The sequence below is a fragment of the Abramis brama genome, assembly GCF_963993115.1.
Source record: "Abramis brama genome assembly, chromosome: 12".
Lineage (NCBI taxonomy): Eukaryota > Metazoa > Chordata > Actinopteri > Cypriniformes > Leuciscidae > Abramis > Abramis brama.
Genome location: NC_139974.1, coordinates 12,797,920 through 12,823,131, shown reverse-complemented (window position 1 = coordinate 12,823,131; position 25,212 = coordinate 12,797,920). Strand labels below are relative to the sequence as shown.

The window sequence follows — 25,212 nt, the reverse complement described above, 5'->3', positions numbered from 1 at the left end:
ATCATTTATAAAATAAACTTTTAAAAAAGCCGTGCATCCTGTTTGCGTATCCTGTGCGCTTTCGCCATTGGCAGAGCAGTCGGTCAATCCCACCTTTTCAGTAAATATGACTTGTGATTGGACTGTACGTCAGCAGACAGCAAAGCATTGGCCAAGAGCAGAAGGCCCTCCCTCCAGGCTTTTTTTTTTTTTTTTGCGAGGTTGCGAAGCTTCATTTTCGCTCAGTCTGAGTTTCAGAGTTTCAGAGCAGAGCTGCGTGACAACACTGCCACAAATCACGTGAGTCGCAAGCTCGCAACTGTGTGGGCGTATCTCCGCAAAGTGGGTGTTGTAAACTCAGCTCTGAAAAAATAGTCTGCAATAGGAGTGCAAATGTAATGTAATGTAGTAAGTTTCGCCCTTTCGAACCTCAGTTTTCAGAGTTTCAAAACTTTTTTTCACCTATTCGCACACCAGTTTTCAGATCACCATTTACAAGGTTTCAAATCTGGAAAACAAACTAATACACTGGGAGAACAGTGACGAATTCGAAACTCTGAAAAAATGATTGCACAACACCGTAAAAAAGAGTGTTGCACTTCTGAAGAAGGAAAACTCAAAAACAAAATTATGTTTGCAGAGATTTTATTTTTTTTACCACTTTGCAAGCCTGCAAAACTCTGTTTTCAGAGTTTCAAAACTTTTGTTCACACATTCGCACACCAGTTTTCAGATCACCATTTACAAGGTTTCAAACCTGGAAAACAAACTAATACAGTGGGAGAACAGTGACAAATTTGAAACTCTGAAAAATTGTTTGCGCAACATCATAAAAAAAATGTTGCAGTTCTGAAGAAGGAAATCTCAAAAACAACATAATGTTTGCAGAGATATTTTTCTTCTTTTTTTTTTACATTTTGCAAGCTTGCAAATGTTATTTTTCGATCTTGCAAAACTTTTTTTTGTAAGATTTTGAGTTTTCGAACACTTAGTTTCAACCTTTCAGAACTTTATTTTCAGTTTTGAATCATGGCAGGATATTAATCCCATAGATCCAGCCTTGACAACATTTTCCAAACCTGCTCTTCCTCATCCTCCTCTTCTTCCTCCTTGTTCACCAACTCTTTTACTCAAACTCTTCCCTCTTACTGTATATTGCTTCCATCCATTATTGGTATCAACTTTCAGTGCAACATTTTGAGTCCATTTTGGGACTCTGAACTGACTTTTTATTATTGGTTTGGTCACATCATCAGAAATAAGTGTAAACAATTTTTAGTCGCTGTGTGTAAACGATGATAACTGTGTTGTAGTTGTGTTAAACTACTGCCTGCCTGTGTTTTTAGCGTTTTGAACATACAGTAAGTGCATCACAGTGCGAAATGTGTATTAGTGAGTGAAAAACATGTTTAGAGTTTTGAAAAAAGAGTGCATGAGATTTGCAAACAGTGTTTTAACTACCTGAACTTGTTTAATGTTTTACAGAAAGGGTGATTTATTTGACAAATTGGTTTAGGCTATTGAGAATTTGGTTCAGAGAATGGGGTTTAGTGTTTTAGCAATTCAGAAAAACCATGTAATGGTTTGTGTGTAGTTACTACGCAAAAACACCATTAGACGAGTTAAAATAGTTTTGAATTAAGTGTTTGCTTTTGTGAGAGATGTGTGAAGTTTTCCATCTTGTGTGCATGTTTTGAGGTTGTGTGTGTAGAGTTTTGAGAAATGGAGCCATTTCAGAAATTGTAAGCAATTTTTAAAAACTGTAAAAGACTATTTAGTTGATAGTTTAGTTGATGGCCCATTTGACCTCCCATCAGTAAAAATTAGAATTTTTTCTCAGTTTCACAGACAAGGCTTAAGCCTAGTCCCAGACTAAATGCATGTTTGCGCTGTTTTAACTGAAATCAACCAGCACTGACATATCCTGAAATATGTCAATGCCATTCTTTTGTCTCAAGATGCACACCAGTAATGTTTTTTAAGGCACTTTTATAAAAGCTACACTGTAAAAAAAATGCTGTAGTTATGCAGCTGCTTGCCAGTAACTTACTGTAGATTTAAATTGATGTTATTTACTGGCAACAGTTTGTTCAATGTTAAATGAACATTAAACATTAACAAGTCTTTGTCTTTACAGAATAAAACAATAAAATAACAATCTAATGCAAAGCATTCTGGGAACCAGAAATCTTCATCAACCTTTTTCTGTTTTTTTTTTTCCTTCAGATTTTGGTTCCCAGAATGCTTTGCATGAGGCTGTTATTTTAGTTTTATTCTGTAAAGATAAAGACTTGTTAATGTTTAATGTTCATTTAACTTTGAACAAACTGTTGCCAGTGAATAACATCAATTTAAATCTACAGTAAGTTACTGGCAAGCAGCTGCCAGTAATACTGTAATTTCTACAGATTGTTTTTACAGTGTACTTACATTTTTTAATTAAACTAAGGCCTAATCCTGGCTTATTCTAAGCCCTGTCTGGAAAACTGGGCCTTTAAGTGTAAGGATTTTAAGTTTTTAGCTAAAATGGGCCAACACAGAGAAAGGGACTTCTGACATTTTAAACTGTTCTTTTAAGCAACATTTTTTCAACAGTTTCTTTTTATAACACTGTTAAAATTGACATTACTTTTTTAGATGGCTACATTTGAAGATTATTTTATAGCATCATTTCTGGAGGATATTAAAGATTCCATATCTACTCTGGATCTCCCATCAGCGATAAACACAATCAAAGAATACCTCAAACAGCAAGATCTTGTAGAACTTAACATTGGTGTGACGGGAGAGTCAGGTTCTGGAAAGTCCACGTTTCTCAATGCATTCAGGGGTTTAGGGGATGAAGATGAAGGCTCTGCTGAAACTGGCCCGGTAGAAACCACTATAGAGCCTAAAGTTTACCTTCACCCTAAATACAAAAATGTGAAAGTGTGGGATCTTCCTGGCATTGGAACACCAGACTTCAAAGCCGACGAGTATCTTAAACTGGTTCAGTTTGAACGCTATGATTTTTTCATCATCATTGCTTCAGATCGGTTCAGAGAATGCCACACTCAGCTGGCCAAAGAGATCAAGAACATGGGGAAAAGGTTTTATTTTGTTCGTTCTAAGATTGACTTATGCATTACTGCTGAGAAGAGGAAGAAGAACTTTGACCAGAAAAAGACACTGGATATCATTCGAGGGAATTGTGAAAATAGTCAGTTATTAAGTTTATAACAATGATTTGAACAACAAATGGTTTAAGATGTTGTGTTTAAAATTGTAACATTGAACAAATCTAGTTTACTAATGTAAAAAAAAAACAATTATAATATTAAAGATTATATGGTACATAGCCTATTTATTAGATATAATAGTTTTTTTCGATTGCTAAACGACAGTGAGCACAACTGGAGCTACATGTGCAAAACTCTAACTACAGTCTGCACTACCAACAGTCAGCTGAGCTAAACAGTTCACATCACCTGCAAAACTCATTCCAAGTAACACAACTCTTAACACATGGCTCAAAACAGGCTCAGTGCAGCCAAACACTATGCACAGCCCTCACTGAGATAACACACACTGTCACTCAGAACACACTGCCCAGCCAGCAATGACATGTGGGGCCCAGATGAGGGCTTCATGGGCGGCAAATGTGGGCCCCATTATGGGCTTGCACCCGGGATCCACATTGGGGCCAGCCGTGGAAGCCCAGACGTACTAAAAGTGGGACCTGTAAGGGTAATGCATGGGTCTTAATTGGGCAATTCATGTCAGACCCATTTGGGCCCCACCTGCCCAATGGGGTCCAAAGTGGGCTTTGCAACATGGCTACACAGATGGGTTTTAAGTGGGATCTGTAAGGGTCTTATGTGGGTCTTAACTGGGCAATTCATGTCAGACCCATTTGGGGCCCACCTGCTTAAAGGGGTTTAAAATGGGCTTGCACCCGGGATCCACATGGGGGCCAGCCATGGATGCCCAGATGGGTTTTAAGTGGGATCTGTAAGGGTCTTATGTGGGTCTTAACTGGGCAATTCATGACAGACCCATTTGGGGCCCACCAGTCTGAAGGGGTTTAAAGTGGGTTTGCACCCGGGATCCACATGGGGGCCAGCCGTGGATGCCCAGATGGGTTTTAAGTGGGATCTGTAAGGGTCTTATGTGGGTCTTAACTGGGCAATTCATGACAGACCCATTTGGGGCCCACCAGTCTGAAGGGGTTTAAAGTGGGTTTGCACCCGGGATCCACATGGGGGCCAGCCGTGGATGCCCAGGTGGGTTTTAAGTGGGATCTGTAAGGGTCTTATGTGGGTCTTAACTGGGCAATTCATGACAGACCCATTTGGGGCCCACCAGTCTGAAGGGGTTTAAAGTGGGTTTGCACCCGGGATCCACATGAGGACCAGCCGTGGATGCCCAGGTGGGTTTTAAGTGGGATCTGTAAGGGTCTTATGTGGGTCTTAACTGGGCAATTCATGTCAGACCCATTTGGGCCCCACCTGCCCAAATGGGTCTAAAGTGGGCTTGCACCCGGGATCCAACCATGGCTACCCAGATGGGCTTTAAATGGGCTCTGTAAGAGTCTTATGTGGGTCCTAACTGGGCAATTCATGCAAGGCCTATCTAAGCCCAACCATGCCAAATGGTTTAAAGGAGAACTCCAGTCAATTTTAACATTGAGCTCATTTTTTTGTACATTTGGAGTGCTGTCAGTACAGAGAACAACGACAAAAATCGGTGTTGCCTACACCGAGTTATCCTCTTTTTAAAATTTGCACCCTGTTGACTTCAATGGGGCAAGTTTTAAACCTGCTTTTTGCCTCTTAACATCCTTGATGTGTCATTACAAGTGCCCAGCTAATGTGAGTGATTCCTTCAGAGTGAACACGGGTGAGTCTGACTGCAGTAGATGTGAAAGATATGAATAAAAGTGATGTTATTTCAGCAAGCGCACATACCTGTATTTACATCCTGTTTTCGGTCAAAGTCCATAGTAATCGATTGTCGAGTTCACGCGCATTGGTTTAGTACCTATGATCATGTGCGTGAACTCGACAATTGATTACTATGGACTTTGACCGAAAACAGGATGTAAATACAGGTATGAGCGCTGGCTAAATAAATATCATTTTTATCCATATCTTTCACATCTACTGCAGTCAGATTGACCCGCGTTCACTCCGAAGGAATCACTCACATGACCTGTGCACTTGTAATGACACATCAAGGATGTTAAGAGGCTAAAAGCAGATTTAAAACTTGCCCCATTGAAGTCAACAGGGTGCAAATTTTAAAAAGAGGATAACTCGGTGTAGGCAACACCAATGTCGTTGTTCTCTGTATTGACAGCACTCCAAATGTACAAAAAAATGAGCTCAATGTTAAAATTGACCGGAGTTCTCCTTTAAGGAAACAATCTAAGAAAACGCTTTGAACTGCAAGAAATATATTGTTAAATTGAACAACAAAAATGATCTTTAAAAAACAATTTAAATGTCACAATGTAACGGGTACCGTAGCAACGGCACCGTGGATAACAGATTAATTCCTGTAAAACAGGAGAGAAACGAGGAGACAGTTGCTGAGTCCCAATTCGCATACTATCCGTCCTAAATAGTATGCGAAACTAGAATTAGTACGTCCCAAATCGTAGCATGTTGAAATGAGTATTCCAAAGATACCCGGATGGTCTACTATTTCCGGTTAGAATTCGAAGTGCAGATCAATGCACACTCTAACGGCTAATATTGCCCACAACCCATTGCGTGCGGGAGGGAGGAGCTTTGTGGTGATGATGGTGATGTAAACCTGGCAGTCGGATGCAGCAACGGAGATGCGCCCTCAGTTTTTAAGTGTGAGAATTCAAATGTTTAACCCTAATTAAAATTATATTTTATTGTCTCGTAATATTAATGGGTTTATGTTGTGCCAAAAAAGTACCGTGTTTATCTTGTAGGGTCCGATGAAGATACCGAGCGCCTCATTGCAGGCTACAAAACAATAAATAAAAAGGCTCTAGTACAGTGTCATGCAAGTGTCTTTTTTTATGTATTTCTTTTGATGTTTCTGTCTGACTTATTTGTAGTAATACTGTGGCTGTACATATGTTAACTTTATCAGTCCAACCAAAGAAACATGGTTACTACACTTTTACTATAGTAAAAGCATGGTTAATTTTCATTGGGGTATTTTTAAGTATTATACATAAGTATAAGATTAAGTATAAAATACGTTAAACAATAGTTACACTATAAACTTTAAATATTTTTACTCAGAAAATAAGTAGCGCTTATTTTAAGAACCAGCCGCCTCACAAACGACCTGCGTTTGGTTGATCTACGACGACGCCCTGCTTCACTCCTCAATATGGTAAACACATTGTAAATGTATTGTGGAAAAAAAGATGGGAATAGTAAATAAAATTATATTGGATATATAAGAATGAATGAAATGTTAAATGTTTTGTTAACAGTCGCGGTGTGCGTAACTAGGCAACCACGTTCAAGTTCACGTTGCATGACGTCATCGAAGTATGTCCCAGAACGTGCATACTTTTTTGCTACACACTCAAAAGTACATACTTTTTCATCACAAAAAAAGTACATACTTTTAGGTCGTAGTATAAGTAGGCGAATTGGGACTCAGCCAGTGTTATCAGTTTCGAGCTCTCTGCAGTAATTTATTTTCTGAATTTTCTTCAGCAATCACATCTCTATTGTTAAGTATCATTGTATGTTTCACATATTACATGTTCAGTGTCTTTTTAACATTACAATTAATTTTCAGTGTCCATGTCAATGCAAAATCCATATTAAAATAAACCTCTTTCCACCAAATGCATGTTCACTTACTCTTCATGCTTGTATTTTATACTATTTATCAAAATGAAATGTAAAGACAATGGTAATATTCACCAGCTTTTTTTTAGATACTTTGAATCTTCCATTCACAGTATTTTATCAGTATCATGTTAATACAGTACTGCAAAAGCATGCTCAGAACTCATAAAGTGCTTAAAGTGTAACGTTAACTTTTAACCTCATTTTAAACTGTAAACATTTTTGTATAAACTCATTGAGCAAAAAAACATTTCCAACAGATGGTGGGAAACTGACATACAGTGAGCTAAACATATCTGTTAACATTACAAGCTCAAAAAAATATCATATACACGGGGAAAGTGTGTGTTGAGCTGACTTGCTCTCTAGTAATGTCTCTCGACCGTTAAGTTACTCTGTAGGACTGTGCCCTCTCGTTTCAACTCATTTCAAACTAAATCAAAAACAGACCCTAACGAAACTCATTTCACTAAAAACAGTTCACTCATATCTCACATACATTCCAGCATAGATAAATGCTACTTCTGAGGTGTTTTTATACATTTACCCACCTGTAAAACAGGAGAGAAACGAGGAAACAGTGTTATCAGTTTCGAGCTCTCTGCAGTAATGAGAAACCCGCAACTTACGCAGCTACAGTAACTCGTCACTCTACACTGCCCCTACTGGCCTGGAGCAAACACTACACAATTCACTTTAAGTCACGAAAATTCACATTAAAAATAAAACAATTGGGATACTTGTTTTTTTTTTTTTAAATACAATCACTTGTTTCAAATAAAAGACAATAATTGTGAATATTCTTAAAACACAAATACAACACTTTTGTGGTCGTCACAACAATATACCGGTAAACAAATCAAAAATATATTTAAATTAAAAAAAATCTCTGAAAAAAAAACAGCTCTCCAAAAAATACATTAATACAAAATTGTTACATTGAACAACAAACATAATCTTTAAAAAACAATTCAAATGTCACAACATACCGGTAAATAAATCAAAAATATATTTTTATATTAGGCCTATATTATCCCAGTTCAAACCCATGCCCACTTTGCCCATAAATGTACCATGCAGGACCCATATATGTGTTCCCAGTTCAAACCCATGGCCACTTGGCCCATAAAAATTCTATGCAGGACCCATATATGTGTTCCCAGATCAAACCCATGCCCACTCGGCCCATAAATATGTCATGCAAGACCCATATATGTGTTCCCAGATCAAACACATGCCCACTTGGCCCATAAATAAACCATGCAGGACCCATATATGTGTTCCCAGTTCAAACCCATGGCCACTTGGCCCATAAAAATTCTATGCAGGACCCATATATGTGTCCCCAGATCAAACCCATGCCCACTCGGCCCATAAATAAACCATGCAGGACCCATATATGTGTTCTCAGTTCAAACACATGCCCACTTGGCCCATAAATATGACATGCAAGACCCATATATGTGTTCCCAGATCAAACCCATGCCCACTCGGCCCATAAATATGTCATGTAAGACCCATATATGTGTTCCCAGATCAAACACATGCCCACTTGGCCCATAAATAAACCATGCAGGACCCATATATGCATTCCCAGTTCAAACCCATGCCCACTCGGCCCATAAATGTGACATTCAAGACCCATATATGTGTTCCCAGTTCAAACCCATGCCCACTTGGCTCATAAAAATTCTATGCAGGACCCATATATGCATTCCCAGTTCAAACCCATGCCCACTTGGACCATAAATATGTCATGCAAGACCCATATATGTGTTCCCAGATCAAACACATGCCCACTTGGCCCATAAATAAACCATGCAGGACCCATATATGCATTCCCAGTTCAAACCCATGCCCACTTGGCCCATAAATGTGCCATTCAAGACCCATATATGTGTTCCCAGTTCAAACCCATGCCCACTTGGCTCATAAAAATTCTATGCAGGACCCATATATGCATTCCCAGTTCAAACCCATGCCCACTTGGACCATAAATATGCCATTCAAGACCCATATATGTGTTCCCAGTTCAAACCCATGCCCACTTGGACCATAAATATGCCATTCAAGACCCATATATGTGTTCCCAGATCAAACCCATGCCCACTTGGCCCATAAATATGCTATGCAGGACCCATATATGTGTTCCCAGTTCAAACCCATGGACACTTGGCCCATAAAAATTCTATGCAGGACCCATATATGTGTTCCCAGATCAAACCCATGCCCACTCGGCCCATAAATATGTCATGCAAGACCCATATATGTGTTCCCAGATCAAACACATGCCCCCTTGGCCCATAAATAAACCATGCAGGACCCATATATGTGTTCCCAGTTCAAACCCATGGCCACTTGGCCCATAAAAATTATATGCAGGACCCATATATGTGTTCCCAGATCAAACCCATGCCCACTCGGCCCATAAATAAACCATGCAGGACCCATATATGCGTTCTCAGTTCAGACCCATGCCCACTTGGCCCATAAAAATTCTATGCAGGACCCATATGTGCATTCCCAGTTCAAACCCATGCCCACATGGCCCATAAATATGTCATGCAAGACCCATATATGTGTTCCCAGATCAAACCCATTCCCACTTGGCCCATAAATATGTCATGCAAGACCCATATATGTGTTCCCAGATCAAACCCATGCCCACTTGGCCCATAAATATGTTATGCAAGACCCATATATGTGTTCCCAGATCAAACCCATGCCCACTTGGCCCATGCCTGTCCCTTATGGGGCCCATGTAATCAGCTCATATGGGCTTCCTATGTGGGACTCGTACTACAAAACCTACATGGGACCCGCTGATTTCACCCAGCCAAAGCCCATGCCCACACAGTACCCATGGAACCCGTAGTTAACCCATCTGGGCCCCACGTGTCATTGCTGGCTGGGTGAGAGTAAAAACACTAACATCAAACACCAATACAGAAAATACAAACTTTTCATCTTTACAGTTTGAACAATTTCAGTGACTTCATACAAAGTAATATTTTCTTCAAAGAAAAGAGTGACATTCTTTCACATGATTTACAGTTTTTCTCAATTGTTTACACACAAATACTGGTACCCGAGACACAATGACCACAACATGTAACTCATTCACCAACCCCCTGAACCAATTCTGCTGAACTACAAGCACAATTCCTGCTTTACACTCAAATTGCAGTTCTAAAACACACCTTTTTCAAAACACTACACACAATTCTCTGCTTTTGGCACAATTTTCATGCAGAAAATCTCTTGTTTTCATAAGGAACACACTGCCATTCAAATATGCACACTGACTCATCACATGGGCAAACACCCGTCACACAGTTTTACAATTAGCAATCAGAGCTTTAGCATAAAAGGGCAACAGGTGAGCTCTTCAATGGAGCAATGGATGCCAACATTGGATTTTTTCTCTTTTTTTTACTGTAACTGTATACAGTCAATTCTTCTGTTGTTTTGTATGTAGACCACTGTATGTCCTACTTTGTGTTGGCTGGGATGTACACTGTGTACATTGTTTTTTTGGGGAAAATAAAATATATTCGTTACCGTGTATTTGTGTGTTCTGAGTATAAAACAATATTCTCAGATATTTTACAACACACTTATGTATGTACTGTCTGTAGTAAGTGTAACACTGAACAAAAAAAGGCCTAAATCATTATGAATGGAGAAGAAGTGTTTTCCATTCATCATAGTGTTTTACATTGAGCACATCAGTGTTCAACTGGTTCTTATAAATGTCTATTCATATGATGGATTGTGTCATTTGAAAACAAAATACCATTTTGAGAAGAAATAACATTGTTTTGAATGTAAAGTTTCATTTTGCAGGAGAATTGAGGGGTTTTGCCCATTGTGTGTGTTTTTTTATTTGTGTGTAGAGTTCTGAGAATATAATAATAATAATAATAATAAATTTTATTTATAATGCACTTTACATTATGGCAATCTCAAAGTGCTACAGAGCATATAGTAATCTAATAAAAAAATCAAGATTTAAAAAATAGTTAAACCTAAAGAAAATACATTTAGGGAAAAGCTTTTTTAAAAAGATGCGTTTTTAGGTTTCGTTTAAAAACATCTGTAGTCTGTGGGGCCCTCAGCTGATCAGGGAGGGCATTCCACAACCTCGGGGCAGCCGATGAGAAGGCCCTATCACCCATGCTGCAGAGCTTGGTTCTGGGGGTGTAGAGGGTGTTTGTGTTTGCAGAGCGGAGAGTGCGTGAGGAGGTCTGATGAGTGAGGAGTTCCTGTAGGTAAAGGGGAGCATGTCCGTGAATGCACTGATGGGTGAGGAGGGAAACCTTATATTCAATTCTGAAAGGGACAGGGAGCCAGTGAAGAGATTTTAGGATGGGGGTGATGTGATCATGCTTGCGCACCCTCATCAGGATCCTGGCAGCGCTATTCTGGATGTATTGGAGTCGCTGAATGCTTTTACTAGAGATCCCAATAAGGAGTGCATTACAGTAGTCCAGCCTGGAGGAAACAAAGGCGTGGACGAGCTTCTCTGCATCTGCCAGGTTGAGTATTGGACGGAGCTTGGCTATGTTCTTTAGGTGGTAGAATGATGTCTTACAGAGGTGTTTGATGTGGGTGTCAAAAGTGAGTTGAGAGTCCATTTTAACACCCAAATTGGTGACAGATGATGAAAGGGCGATGTTTTGGCCAGAGAAAGTAATACTGTTGATGGTGGACAAACAGAGTTGATGTGGTGTGCCAATTAAGATGGCTTCCGTTTTGGAACTGTTTAACTGAAGGAAATTGAGCTTCATCCACGCCTCTATCTCCTCCAGGCATGTGGTCAATGTGGATGCTGGCAAGGGAGCAGAAGAAGTGGGGGTTGTCCTGAGATAAAGCTGTGTGTCATCAGCATAACAATGGAAAGATATACCATGTCTGCTAATGACTTTTCCAAGCGGGAGCATATAAATGGAGAAGAGTGTAGGGCCCAGCACAGAGCCCTGAGGTACACCACAGGTGACGTTGTGAGTGTGTGATTTTGCTTTGCCCAGGGCGACGTGCTCCGTTCTGCCAGTCAAGTATGAAATAAACCAGTTGAGAGCATTTTCTGAGAGTCCAGTGGTGTAGTGCAGCCGGTGAAGGAGGATATTATGATCTACTGTATCAAAAGCAGCTGTTAGGTCTAAAAGGATAAGTAGAGATGGGGAACCAGTATCTGCTGCCATCAAGAGGTCGTTGGTGATCCTGACCAAGGCTGTTTCTGTGCTATGGCCAGGGCGGAAACCAGACTGAAATTTTTCAAACAAATTATTGTGTTTGAGGTGAACATGAAGTTGTGCTGCTACTATTTTTTCCAGAACCTTTGATAGGAATGGAAGATTGGAAATGGGCCTGTAGTTAGTGAGAACTTCAGGATCCAGAGTGGGTTTTTTCAGTAGGGGTCTGATGACAGCAGTTTTTAACGTTGATGGGATATGGCCAACCATGAGGGAGTGGTTTATGATCTTAGTGATGAATGGAGAGATAGCAGTAATGTTTGCCTTCAGCAGTGCTGAAGGGAAAGGGTCCAAGGCACAGGTAGACGACTTCATTTTTTTGATGACGTCCTCCACTACTTCCTGTGTGGCATCAGAGAAAGAGCAGAGGGGCTGAACAATCTCAAGCGGTGGGTCGACCGTTGGGAGAGTAAGGAGGACAGCGGTGGCGTAGAGGTGAGAGCGGATGTTAATAACTTTTTGTTTGAAAAAATTGATGTGCATGTTACACCTTTCCTCGGTGGTCTCAGAATGGGACAATAAGGGGGGTTTAAGAAGGTGGTTTATTGTTGAAAAAAGTTGTTTGGAGTTACCGGGACTGTTATTGATGATAATGGAATAAAACCTGGAACGTGCATCCCTCAGAGCATTTGCATATGCCTTCATTTGTTCCCTGTATGCCTGTTTGTGAACAGTCAGTCCGGAGGCCTTCATCCGCCGCTCAAGGACACGCCCAGCCGTCTTCATCTTTCGCAGCTCGCAGGTGTACCAGGGTGCTGAGCGCGTGAATGAGACTGACCTGGATATTAAGGGTGCGTGAAGGTCCAAAAGACTGCTCAGGGACTGATTGTAAAAATCCACTGAGTCATCAACAGAAAGGGAGTCAGTAAAGCCGGTAGAGAGATGTTGAAGATCCTGGGCCAGGGCACCCGCATTGATGTTTTTCAACTTTCTGTAGTGGATCTGTCGCTTTGGTTTGGTATGGGAGGAAGGAAAGGGCAACTCCATTGACACGACCCTGTGATCTGAAACACCAAGATCATAAACATGTAGGTTGCTGATAGGAGCGTAGTTAGATATAACCAAATCGAGTGTGTGTCCCCTGGAATGTGTGGGGACATCAACATGTTGTTGTAAGTTAAGGGAGTCTAGCAGCTGAAGAAAATCAGCAGCGGGATAACATGAGGGGGTATCGACATGAATATTTATATCTCCCAGGATTATCGTATTAGCAGAGGTAGTACAGAGTGTTGTTAGGAGATCAGACATTTCCGTGATGAATGCAGAATTTGATTTGGGGGGCCGGTAGATAAGTAGAACAGTCATTGGAAAGGGGGGCTTACATTTAAATGCAAGACACTCGCAGGAAGATGTTGCAGGCAGCGCAATAGGGGACAGCTCCAGGTCCTGTCGGTGAATGACAGCTAGGCCACCACCTCGACCAGTACTGCGAGCTGCCTCCAAGTAACTGTAGCCGGGGGGACAGGCTTCATTTAGGGCAGAGTAAACCTCTGGCTGATGCCAGGTTTCCGTCAGACACATGAAGTCAAGTCCTTTTTCCCTGATGTGTTCTTCAATCAATATGGATTTATTATTGATGGATTGAGTGTTAAAAAGTTCGAATTTGACCAATGTCTGTGGGGTAAATCTCTGTACAGGTCGCAAAACATTAAAATCCACTCCACGCAGACTGGAATCCACTCCACGAAATGTATCCAGCCCAAAGTGCTGGAATCCCATACTGGAGTGCAGAGGTCTCGCGATATTTCCAGTGTTGATGGTAGCTGGAGTGACGGTACTCTGATGACGCGTCAGACATGCGACAGATGACCAGAGAGATGAGATGTTTGTAGCAGAGCAGCTTGGCTGGTTATGAAAGATGAATTTTCTACCGGAGCCTCTATGAATGTACCGAGGGCGGCGAAGAAGTCCAAGTTCTTTAATGATGGGGATGTTAAATCCCGGTGTAGTTGCAAAATTAAATCGTCGGATTTGCGAGCTGGAATAACTTAACGCCATACAGGAACTGGAAGTCATCTGTAGTAGGTAGGTGCCAAGTTACCTATATAGCTTCCCCACTAATATAAAAGGTGTGCACCTTATGTCAGTAAAAATAGCTCATAAAAGGCACAAGGCTCGTAAAAATAGCACAAGTTTAAAAATATATAATCAAACTATAGACGCAATTAAAGATCGCGGGCGGAGAAGCGGCGAACAAACAACGCCAGCGTCCTCTCCCTCCCGATCCGAATAAAGTTGCGGAAAATATGAGGCATGCTTTCAGAAAATGTGTGTAAACAATCAAGAAAAACTGTATTTAAATTTTTAGAACATAATTCTTTACAGTAAGGTAAATGAAAATTACATTTTTTTTCAATTGCTAAACAGTCAGCTGAGCTAAACAGTTCACATCACCTGCAAAACTCATTCCAAGCAACACAACTCTTAACACATGGCTCAAAACAGGCTCAGTGCAGCCAAACACTATGCACAACCCTCACTGAGATAACACACACTGTCACTCAGAACACACTGAGAGTAAAAACACTAGCATCAAACACCAATACAGAAAATACAAACTTTTCATCTTTACAGTTTGAACAATTTCAGTGACTTCATACAAAGTAATATTTTCTTCAAAGAATAGAGTGACATTCTTTCACATGATTTATTTACATTTTTAGAACATAACAATTCTTTAAGGAAAATGAAAATTAGCAGTTTGCTTCAATAGTCTGTAGTAATTTACGGAATTACACTAATGAGAAAAAAAAAGGTAGAAACTAAAAGTACATACTGTAATTCGAACAAATAATTGAGGGGCTAATCCTGCCTCTCTCTAGCATCAGGCCACAATCAGCAGTGTTTGAAAGGCACAAGGCTGAAATCTATTCTGTTTTGATTGTGTGGTTCACAGTTTTGACAGCAGTGTGTTAGCATTTGAACAAAGTGCTGTAAATCCACAGTGTTGTGCAGGTTGTGGTTAAAGTCATGGGATAAGTGTGTAGAGTTTTGAAAACTGTTCAAGCAATGAAAAACGAACTAGAGTTTGGTCCACATGAACTGCTGCTGTGCAGACTGTAGTTAGAGTTTTGCACATGTGACTCCAGTTGTGCCCACTGGCGTTTAGCAATCGAAAAAAACTGTAACAGTTTGCTTCAATAGTCTGTAGTAATTTACGGAATTACAGTAATGAGAAAAAAAAGGTAGAAACTAAAAGTACACACTGTAATTTAAACAAATAATTGAGGGGCTAATCCTGCCTCTCTCTAGCATCAGGCCACAATCAGCAGTGTTTGAAAGGCACAAGGCTGAAATCTATTCTGTTTTGAATGTGTGGTTCACAGTTTTGACAGCAGTGTGTTAGCATTTGAACAAAGTGTTGTAAATCCACAGTGTTGTGCAGGTTGTGGTTAAAGTCATGGGATAAGTGTGTAGAGTTTTGAAAACTGTGTTCAAGCCAATGAAAAACGAACTAGAGTTTGGTCCACATGAACTGCTGCTGTGCAGACTGTAGTTAGAGTTTTGCACATGTGACTCCAGTTGTGCCCACTGTCGTTTAGCAATCGAAAAAAACTGTAATAATTATTATTATAAAATATTTAATAAATCTCTATTTGTACTTTTTTGTATTTTATGATGCCCTTCCTTGTTTCTGTCTATAGGTCTGAGAAAGATTGGTATAGAGGATCCTGTTGTGTTCCTGATCTCTGGTTGGGAGCTCGGCAAGTTTGATTTAAATCAGCTGCAGGAGAAGATGGAGAATGAGCTTCCACAGCATAAGAGACGTGTGCTGCTGTTGGCTTTACCGAATATTACACTGGAGATTAATGAGAAAAAGAAGAAAGCTCTGGAGGAAAACATTGGAAAAGTAGCCTTGGTGTCTGCTTTTTTGGCTACATTTCCTGTTCCTGGTCTTTCAGTTGCTGTGGATTTAGCCATTGTCAAAAGAGAGATTGAAACGTACTACAATACATTTGGTCTAGATGATCCATCCCTACAGAAGGTCTGTGAGACATCTGGGAAGACCATTGAGGAACTAAAGAGTCTGATGAAGTCACCTCTGCGTGGTGGGATAAACCTAGCTTCAATATTATCTTTACTGGGTGCTGTATTCATCGTTGGAGCTGAAAAAGCAGTTGAGTATGTTGTGAGCCTCATACCCATTCTTGGCTCTGTGGTGGGAGGAGGGATGTCCTATATGACAGTCTCAACAATGCTGAAGAGAGCTCTGGATGACATAGCAGAAGATGCCATAAATGTGCTAATGGAATGTGCTGTGTAAACGTGACAGAACTTGCCAGGATAGAAATTTACATGTAGTTGCTGTTTTTTTTTGTTTTGTTTTTTTACTTGCATTTGAGGGGGAAAAAGTAGGCTACAGTTCGGGTTTTTTTTTTTTTTTTTTTTTTAGAAGTAGCAAATGTATGTGTTAGTTTAATAAATGCAATCTTGCATTTCTCTTCATTTTATTCTTTTGTTTAATTTTTTTTTTCAACTGGAATAAATGTAGGCCTACATGATATAGGCTACTATAAATTTAAATGATGTTTGTTTGGTTTTGGCCCTCTCTTCCTTTTAATTTACTTTCCCCTTTGATAAATAATGCTGCAACATCACCTCTTGCTTGTCTGTTTAATCTTTGTATTATCATCATTAAACTTCGTGTTGGAATTATACTCATTATCTTCGTCTGCTTTCCTGCAACCACCTGTGACAGATTTACTAAAAACGGAAACGTTTTTCCTACAGACGACTCAATTGTCAAAACGATCCCTGTTCACACGTATCCGCGGGACCGCAAATTTTTTTTATTAAAAACACTTTTCTATGCTGCCAGGCCAGTATTGGCGATGTCACTTTATAAACACTACAGACTGAACAAGTAATATGCATTCGCATGACATCACCGTTTTCACAAATTTCCGTAGATAACGGTCTCGTTTTCAAAAACTTGCACTTTGATTATTTTTTTTTATGCAAATGAATGAGCAAAACATTTAAAATGTACGTTTTTAGATGAAAACAATGTCATGTAAACGGCCCCAAAGAGAATTGACAATTTGGATTTATGTTTAATGATAGCAAAGGTCTTACATAAATTATGTTTAGAATCAAATAAATGTAGGGCAAATTCCATTCGAAAGGGAGCATCACTACTTTAAAGGGATACTCCACTTTAAAATGAAAATTTTGTCATCATTTTAAAGTGGAGTATCCCAAAGGGTGCAGGGGAGATATCCTATGGAACATCTACATGAAACCATATGTCACTTTCACTTTACTTTTAAAGGCAACATCAAAATTCATACTTTTTAGAAAATTCAGCAATTAAGATTGTTGTAGAAATAAAAATTTTGGGTCAAATAAAGTGTATTTGCGTCTGATGTTATTTTATCTGTTTAATGTCTATTGTCACACTTGCAAATATGAAGGTTGCAGAAAGGAAGAGTATTGATGCAGCAGTCACTTTATTTAACAATAAACCAAAAACCATGGAAATTAATGAGAATTTATGAATTTATTAATGAGATTTAAAAATAATAAAATTGATTGATTATAAGAATTTATTAATGTGAATGAGAACCATGGAAATTAAAAAACAAAACAAAAAAAAACATGCAGGGTGTTGTAAAGTTTTTCTTTCTTCAAAGCAAACCAGGAGACGTTGGGATAAGCAGAAGTGATTTATTTGGATCTTCGCTGTGTGTCGTCTGTAGTGTTCTTCCAAGTCTAACGTACATAAATTTACATGGTGTCTTATAGGCATTTTAGGAGGAGGGACTTTTGAAGGTGGAGACAAATTCAAACAAAGCATGTAAATGAGTATACAGGTTAAGGAAACCCGCCCCAGACCCCAGAGTGTTACCTGTATCAATTTAATCAGCATACCTATTCAAATGCTGATACTGGCCAGGAACTCTGGTTCCACGGGCCATCCCAGAGCCATTAAAGACAAAAGGTGCGTCTTGGGGCTACTGGCTAGAGCCATTAAAGACTCATTTAAAACACAATAGAGAAAACAGGACTGGCAGGAACTGTTAATACCATTATCCTAACCTAACCTTAAAATGCTAACTTCAATATACTCAACTTTTACTGTTGCAAACTAAATTAAACATCTAATAAAATTGTAATCCAACATTTCCCCCTTTGAGAGTTCTAATAACTCTCACATAATATACAAATTTATACACTTAAAAGTTAATTCTTGTAACTTGTGTAAGTTACAGGCACATAGCATATGTTCATTCTTGTAACTTGTGTAAGTTACAGGCACGTATAACTTATTCTGTGTTGTGTCCTTGATTTACAGGAGTGTCATAGTTCTTCTCAAAACCATAACTGTTGACACCTGCGACGCAGGGTGTAAAATGTCATATAAACTACATGATTACACAGAAAACCATGTAGCATAAGAGTGGAAGTCTGGAAAGTCCATGGCGCCTGAATAGCTGTGAAGTCTGTTTCCCGTAGAGTCCATTTCTCACGCAGAGTCGCTTGGATGACTCGTCCCTCATGAGGCTTGTTCATGGAAATCTGAGGTGATGCTTTATACCAGGATGCCGCTTGTGATGACATCATGGCATACACACATACCTGTAACATAATAAAACAAAGAAACGGCAGACCAGCAGTATTCATGCATGGACTTCATCCTTCCATAAGTCATTTGATCGTATAGTGGTTTTAAGTCTAACTTTTATCAAAGTACACTTAAAAGTTACAGGCACAAGCATGATCTGTGTTGTTCATCTGTAATTGCATGCTGACACAGAAACATAACATGCAATTAGGGTCCGTGAATTTTCTGCGTTGTGTATTTTTCATTTTCTTTTGTGATAGTTCGTTCAGCAGTGGGTCTGGTTGTCTTCTTGAGGTTGGGGCTTCATACGCAGATGAGACGGTCGTTGCATATGGATCTCGGAAAAGCCATCAAGTTTTATCTGCACACTGTAAGACAGAAAACAGAAAAAACAGAGAGCAGTATTTCTTCAAAACACTACGGTTGTAGCAGTTTAAACACTATGGTTCTATCGTTTTCAGAGTCTACTGTTGTCGTTTCATTCTTTCCCTATTTCTTAATTTATTTGACACCTATGGACCAGTGAGGTAAGGATGGACTAAATCGGGAAAGGCCTATGAGGTAGTGTCTTCACCCTGGGTTCACCCCCGAACGCCTGTTGCGTCAGTTCTTCCCAGGGCACCTCACTTGTCCGTGTCCTATTCTGTCCCTGTGTTGTGTACACACTGTACAGTGTGTGAGAAAATTGGCACATTTCCATTCTCCAGTGAAACATCAGTCCTAATAAACATCATTAACAGAGGATGGTGTCTGATTGTAGTGTTCTGCAGTATAACATTTAAGTCTGTGAGTATACTGAATGTCCCCCAAACAAAGGCTGTGACAGTCACTAAGTCTTTCATCTTTGTTGTGAGTTACTGGGGAGATTAAGCAATCACAGCCCAAATGGTTAACACCTCAAAAAGCTTAGCCACGAGTCCAATGACGAGGGGAGGGGTTGCTTTAAAGTAGCAAACAAATGTAGTAAGAGCTGCATAACATTGTTAACTTGTCTTAAGCAGAGTTGGGTATAACGCGTTACTTTGTAACGCGTTACTGTATTCTAATTACTTTTCGTGACAACGCAGTAATGTAACTCATTACATTTAAAATAAATGTAATTTGATTACAGTTACTGATGTCAATAAAATTAAGTTACTTGCGTTACAAATGTATTGGTAAGAAAAACATATTAAAGAAAATAAATTAGAATGCATTTCTAATCACGTTTTGGGGCGGCTGCGTCAGTTATTGAGCATGCGCTTTAATGAATTACCGGAGAACTCGTGCTGTTAAAATGGACGGAGACGTTTCTTCCAGTGGAAATATAAACATTATTTTGAGTTTTGTGATCGTAAAAACAAAAATATAACCGTTAAATGCAAACTGTGCGCAATTTCTAAAAAACTTTCTACCGCTATTAACTCGACAAGCAATTTGTTGAAGCACTTGAACAGAGTGCATTCTACGACAAAACTCGTCGCCAAGGAGGATAACGTTAACGTTACCCACGCCCGAGACGAGAGCGGTGCAACCTCTTCTAAACAAGCTAGACTGGATTTTTGTACAAGATCGGGAGGGAAGGTAACTTCTGGACAGGTGAAGAGAGCTGTAGCAGCGTATGTGGTGGAGGAAATGCTGCCCTTGTCGACTGTGGAATCGCAGTCATTTAGAGACTTGCTTACGATGATACCCGTGACGGACAGGTCTGTACCCTTGCAGGACCGAAAGACATTTGCAAGGTATCTAGATAAATGCTATGCGGATATGGAGTATGAACTTAAAAAAACATTTGAGCGTTTGGAATATGTCTCCACAACCGCAGACATATGGACTTGTAATAATAAAAGCTTCCTTGGAATGACAGCCCATTAGATCAATCCTGTGAATTTCAGCCGTGAAAAAGCTGCCTTAGCCTGTAAAAGAATAAAAGGAAGGCACACATACGATGTGATTGCAAGTGAAATAGAGCAAGTGCATTCAGCATTTGGACTGTCATTTAAAATCACAGCGACTGTAACGGACAATGGGTCAAATTTCCTTAAAGCTTTCAGAATGTATAAGCCTGCTGAGGATACAGAATCTGATTCTGAAGACGAATTGGATGATGATGAAGTGACATTCACAGATGTCGGCCAGGCCCTCTCCTCTGAGTCAGATGGACAGTTTACTCTTCCCCCTCACCTGAGCTGTGCTTCCCACACGCTTAATTTGGTGTCGCGTAATGATGTAGAAAAATGGCTAACAACCAAAAGTGAATCCAAAACTATATACAGAAGTGTCATCGGCAAATGCTCAGGTTTGTGGACTAAAGCCAGCCGCTCAACAGTGGCCTCGGAGCTGGTTGAAGATGTTATAAAAAGAAAACTTGTTGTCCCCACCGCAACGAGATGGAATTCATTCCATGATGCACTATCACGAATATCTCAGATCGCACTTACAGATTTAAACACCCTTTGCAACCAAATGGGGATTAAATGCATCACAGAAAAGGAGTATCATTTCCTTAAGGAATATTGCGCAATACTGAAGCCCCTCGCCACTGCCTTGGATATCTTACAAGGTGAAGATCACTGCTATTATGGCACCATCTTACCAACACTAGAAGTTCTCATGTCCAAAACCTTGGCACTTCAGAGTGGGCTTTCTGCGATGACATCTGGTCTGCCAGATGCGATTGTAAAGGTAAGTCTATACTCTAAAAAGTGGATACTGTACATTTAAGTTATAGTTTTTTACTAATTCTAAACCTTAAAGATACTTTTGTTAGTGTCGCACAGGGTGTGATTTTTGTAGAAAAATGCCCCTCTCTAAATTCTGAAATGTATGGCTCGCTGTCAGATGATATTGCGTGATCATAATCTTTCTTTCGATGACACGTTAAACCTCCGCGTTCTGTCTCCGCCCAAAACAGCATAGATTAAACATGATGCTTATAAATAATATATGACAGTGTATATTTGGTATGTTTTTATCCATAAAGTTTGGGGTATTTTTTTTTTTATAAAGATTACTTGCATGATAAATGTTAACCATGCGCAGCTTATTATAAAAAGCAAAGAATAACATATTTCTGGCTGCATCATTGTGTGACCAATTATTGGGAGGGGGCAAATCGCACCCTGGTGTAACCTAATGTGTTTAGTCATTAAATATTTGACTTGACTTGTATAAATTTAATTCAGATGTTGAAACAGTAGGCTATAAAGAAGGAATTAAATGAAATGTAATTGTATTTGTAAATACATATACTTTTTCTTACAGGCCATACAAGTGCGATTCAGTTCTGTCTTGGACAGTAAAAATGCTCTTTTGGCGGCTGCCACTTTACCCCGGTTCAAGATACGGTGGATTAAAGATGAGGAGAGAAGAAACCATGTGAAGTCACTGCTGACTGCGGAATGTCAAGCTCAGCACTCTGATGGCCACATTGCAAATCCTGTGGAGCAGAAACCTTCTAACTCCAATGACAATGATTTTTTTGTGTTTGAAGATGAGGATGCGTGTTATTCTTCAGAGACACAAGTCATGGAGTATTTGAAGTCTTCAGGATTAGAGCTGGACATTCTCAACAAATTCCCAAACATTAAAGTCATCTCACTCAAGTACAACACTGCAACACCATCGAGTGCTCCTGTTGAAAGACTTTTCAGTTTAGGGAGTCTTGTGCTGACCCCAAAGAGAAACAGACTTTCTAGCAAGCGATTTGAGAAACTTCTTTTGATGAGATACAACCGCTATTTTACTGACAAGTAAAATAAATGAATTAGTACCCTGTAGTGTAGAAGAAATTTTCACTTTGTAGTTGAAAAACAACTACATTTCAGCATTCAAGTATGCAATGTTTTTTTTTTTTTTTTTTTTTTTTTTTTTACAAATACTGTTTTCAAGTGTTATCAATTTAAAGTATTTTTTCCTGTCTTTAATGCACACAAACACAGTTAGTACAAGCTAGCACACACATACAGTGCATGTTGCACACAGCAAGGAATGTTATAGTTAAGACATACTGTAGACACATTTAAAAAGTCTACAGTTTTCATTGTTAGGCAAGTTTATGTTAAGAATGTTAAGTTATAGAAATGAATTGGATCTCTTTAAGTCAAGTTGCTGTTTTCATATTGCTCATAATGTGCTTTTTGATGACTGTTTTTACTTGTTCCCTACATTTTTAAGTCTTTTTTGGCTAATGTGTAGCCTATAGCAAACCCATTTTTTTACTTAATGGACATGCGTCAACAAATCTAATTTAAACCTAATGACAAAAGTAAGACTTAGCAAAAACCATTACAGAAAAGTTATGCTCTGAGATTTGCAAATATGTCACAAGTAACAGTTTCAAGAAAGAAACTTGCTGCATGCATAATTGCATATTAGTACCCTGTAGTGTAGACTAAACTTTCACTTTGTAGTTGAAAAACAACTACATTTCAGCATTCAAATATGCAATATTTTTTTATTATTTTATAAATACTGTTTTCAAGTGTTATCAATTTGAAGTATTTTTTCCTGTCTTTAATGCACACAAACACAGTTAGTACAAGCTAGCACACACATACAGTGCAGTGCATGTTGCACACAGCAAGGAATGTTGTAGTTAAGACATACTGTAGACATTTAAAAAGACTACAGTTTTCATTGTTAGGCAAATTTATGTTAAGAATGTTAAGTTATAGAAATGCATTGGATCTTTAAGTCAAGTTGCTGTTTTCATATTTCTGTAATATTTTTCAGTCAATATTAAATTACTGAAAGAACTGAGTTTCACTTTGTAGTGTTTTCTTGTAGGTTTAATAGGTTTTCAAAGTAACTTGAAAGTAAAGTAATTAGTAATCTGATTACTTTTTACATGCAGTAATCAGTAATGTAATCAAATTACAATTTTAGAGCAGTAATTAGTAATTTGTAGTGGATTACTTTTTTTGAGTAACTTACCCAACACTGGTCTTAAGTTATTTTTGTTTTTTCTACATTATTTTCCAAAATGTCCGTGCTTGCCACAGTAAGAACAACTGGCTTCTCTAGGACTTTTGCGTTTCTTTGGCTTCTCTGAGTTGACCTTAACAGAAACTGCTGCAATTCTTACTCTCTCTTTGACATCAGAATCTCTTTCCCAAATAGCTAAACTTTCTAGGTTACTTCTGAGAGTTCTTTTAGCCCACGTAATATCTAGGAATGGCAAGGCTGTTCTGTACTCAGCTACAAGACCATCTGCCCAAATTCGGATTAGAGCTCCTTTGTCAGCTAACACACTTTCGGAATCATCCACTATTCCACTGTACACTGCAGCTACCTGACAGAACCTCTCTGTGTATTCACTCACAGTTTCTTCTTTCTCTTGTACACAGCTAGTAACTCTCGACCAATCGATTTTGGGTCCTAAGATATTCTTTAGGATTTTCAAAACACCTTCTCTCAAATCGCCTTTACTGACATGTTGCAGTTCGGAAGTAACAGCAGACTCAAAATTGTTGAATTCAGATTCAGTTAGAATTTGTGACATCAGCTGTGTGACTTCCGGCAACAACATGTCGTAAAGATGCATTTTACTGAACAATGCTCTTCTAAATTCAGAAAAATTTGTGCGTGCTGAGGGTAAACTCTGGGAGAGTCTATCTATATCCTTAGGACCTAAAGATGTTTTGACAACAGTTTGTATTTGGACAACAGAAGAGTTGTGAGTAACACTTTCAGTTCCCTGAGATCTTCTCCTAGCCCCACAAACCTGCACTGAATCTACAGGCTAATCAGTTACTGATTGGATGGCTACATCTGTTTCAAAGAAAGCTTTCAAGTCAGGATAATTGTTATCAGGCTGACTAACTTCTTCCACATCAGTTTTTTCTGCATCTTTGTTGCGGTTTACTTTCTTAGTCACAGAAGATAATCTAGTACGGAGCTCTTTGATCTGTTTCTCTAGCTCTGAGTTGCGCTTAGACTGTTCTGTAGCTAGTGTTAAACCCAATTCTCTGTGACAACAGATAATACCTTTCAAATTGTTCTTGCGAATACTTTCTCCTAGTACCTTCTTACAATCTTCAATTGACCACACTTTGTCTGCATCAATGCCAAATTTCTTTGTTAAATTCAATCTGACTGGCTCAGTCACGATGGAGTCCATGTGCTCTGATAACAAAGACTTGAATTCACTATCTGTCCAAAAAGGTGTAATCTGTCTAGTACTTTTCCTAAACATTTTGTGAATTTCTGTTACCACAAACAAACACTAAAAAACTTATCTCTACTGTCTTGCAAACAGAGGGTACAATCTTATTAGCACATGAGGCTAAATCTTCTCTAGCTTACAAAGGTCTTCTTCTAGCAAGAGCATACAAACAATATTAACATGTAACTGCTAATCTTCCCTGCCAACAACAGAGGGTAAATTTCATCTCTAAAAGAAAAACTTTTTTAGAGGCTCATCTTTACTTAACCAAACTCTACAGCTGTTTGTTAACTACTTCTCTGAACGGCGCAGAGGAAAAACAAAATTGTACTGGTCTGCATTGGTTCTTTGAATGGAGTGAAACTCACCGAATCGTTGGTTGTACAGAAAAAATTCGTCTGGAACTCAGTCAGCTTTGTTGAGATCTTTGAGCTTGAAGTT

General features: G+C 39.1%; 2 protein-coding genes across 2 annotated transcripts in view; both read left to right on the top strand.

Annotated features, from left to right (window-relative positions):
- Window positions 1-16,718, top strand: part of LOC311093130 (interferon-inducible GTPase 5-like) — a 62,974-nt gene extending 46,256 nt beyond the window's left edge. Inside the window, exons 3-4 of the mRNA XM_084130276.1 lie at window positions 2,617-3,178; window positions 15,706-16,718. Of these exons, the coding sequence (XP_083986402.1) occupies window positions 2,617-3,178; window positions 15,706-16,325 (1,182 nt within the window). The 3' untranslated portion in view covers window positions 16,326-16,718. The remainder of the gene's footprint in view (window positions 1-2,616; window positions 3,179-15,705) is intronic.
- Window positions 16,719-21,066: 4,348 nt separating this feature from the next.
- LOC311093132 (uncharacterized protein) lies at window positions 21,067-23,300 on the top strand. The gene is made up of 2 exons (XM_084130285.1): window positions 21,067-21,290; window positions 21,870-23,300. The coding sequence occupies exons 1-2, from the start codon at window positions 21,072-21,074 to the stop codon at window positions 22,359-22,361; spliced, it is 711 nt and encodes a 236-aa protein (XP_083986411.1). The 5' UTR covers window positions 21,067-21,071; the 3' UTR covers window positions 22,362-23,300.
- The last annotated feature ends 1,912 nt before the right edge of the window (window positions 23,301-25,212 follow it).

What these genes read in the sequence shown, in the direction of transcription:
- LOC311093132 (XM_084130285.1), top strand. Translation starts at nt 21,072, where the DNA reads ATGGGGATTAAATGCATCACAGAAAAGGAGTATCATTTCCTTAAGGAA. An exon ending in TGCCAGATGCGATTGTAAAG is followed by an intron (nt 21,291 to 21,869) that starts GTAAGTCTATAC and finishes TTTTTCTTACAG; the next exon opens with GCCATACAAGTGCGATTCAG.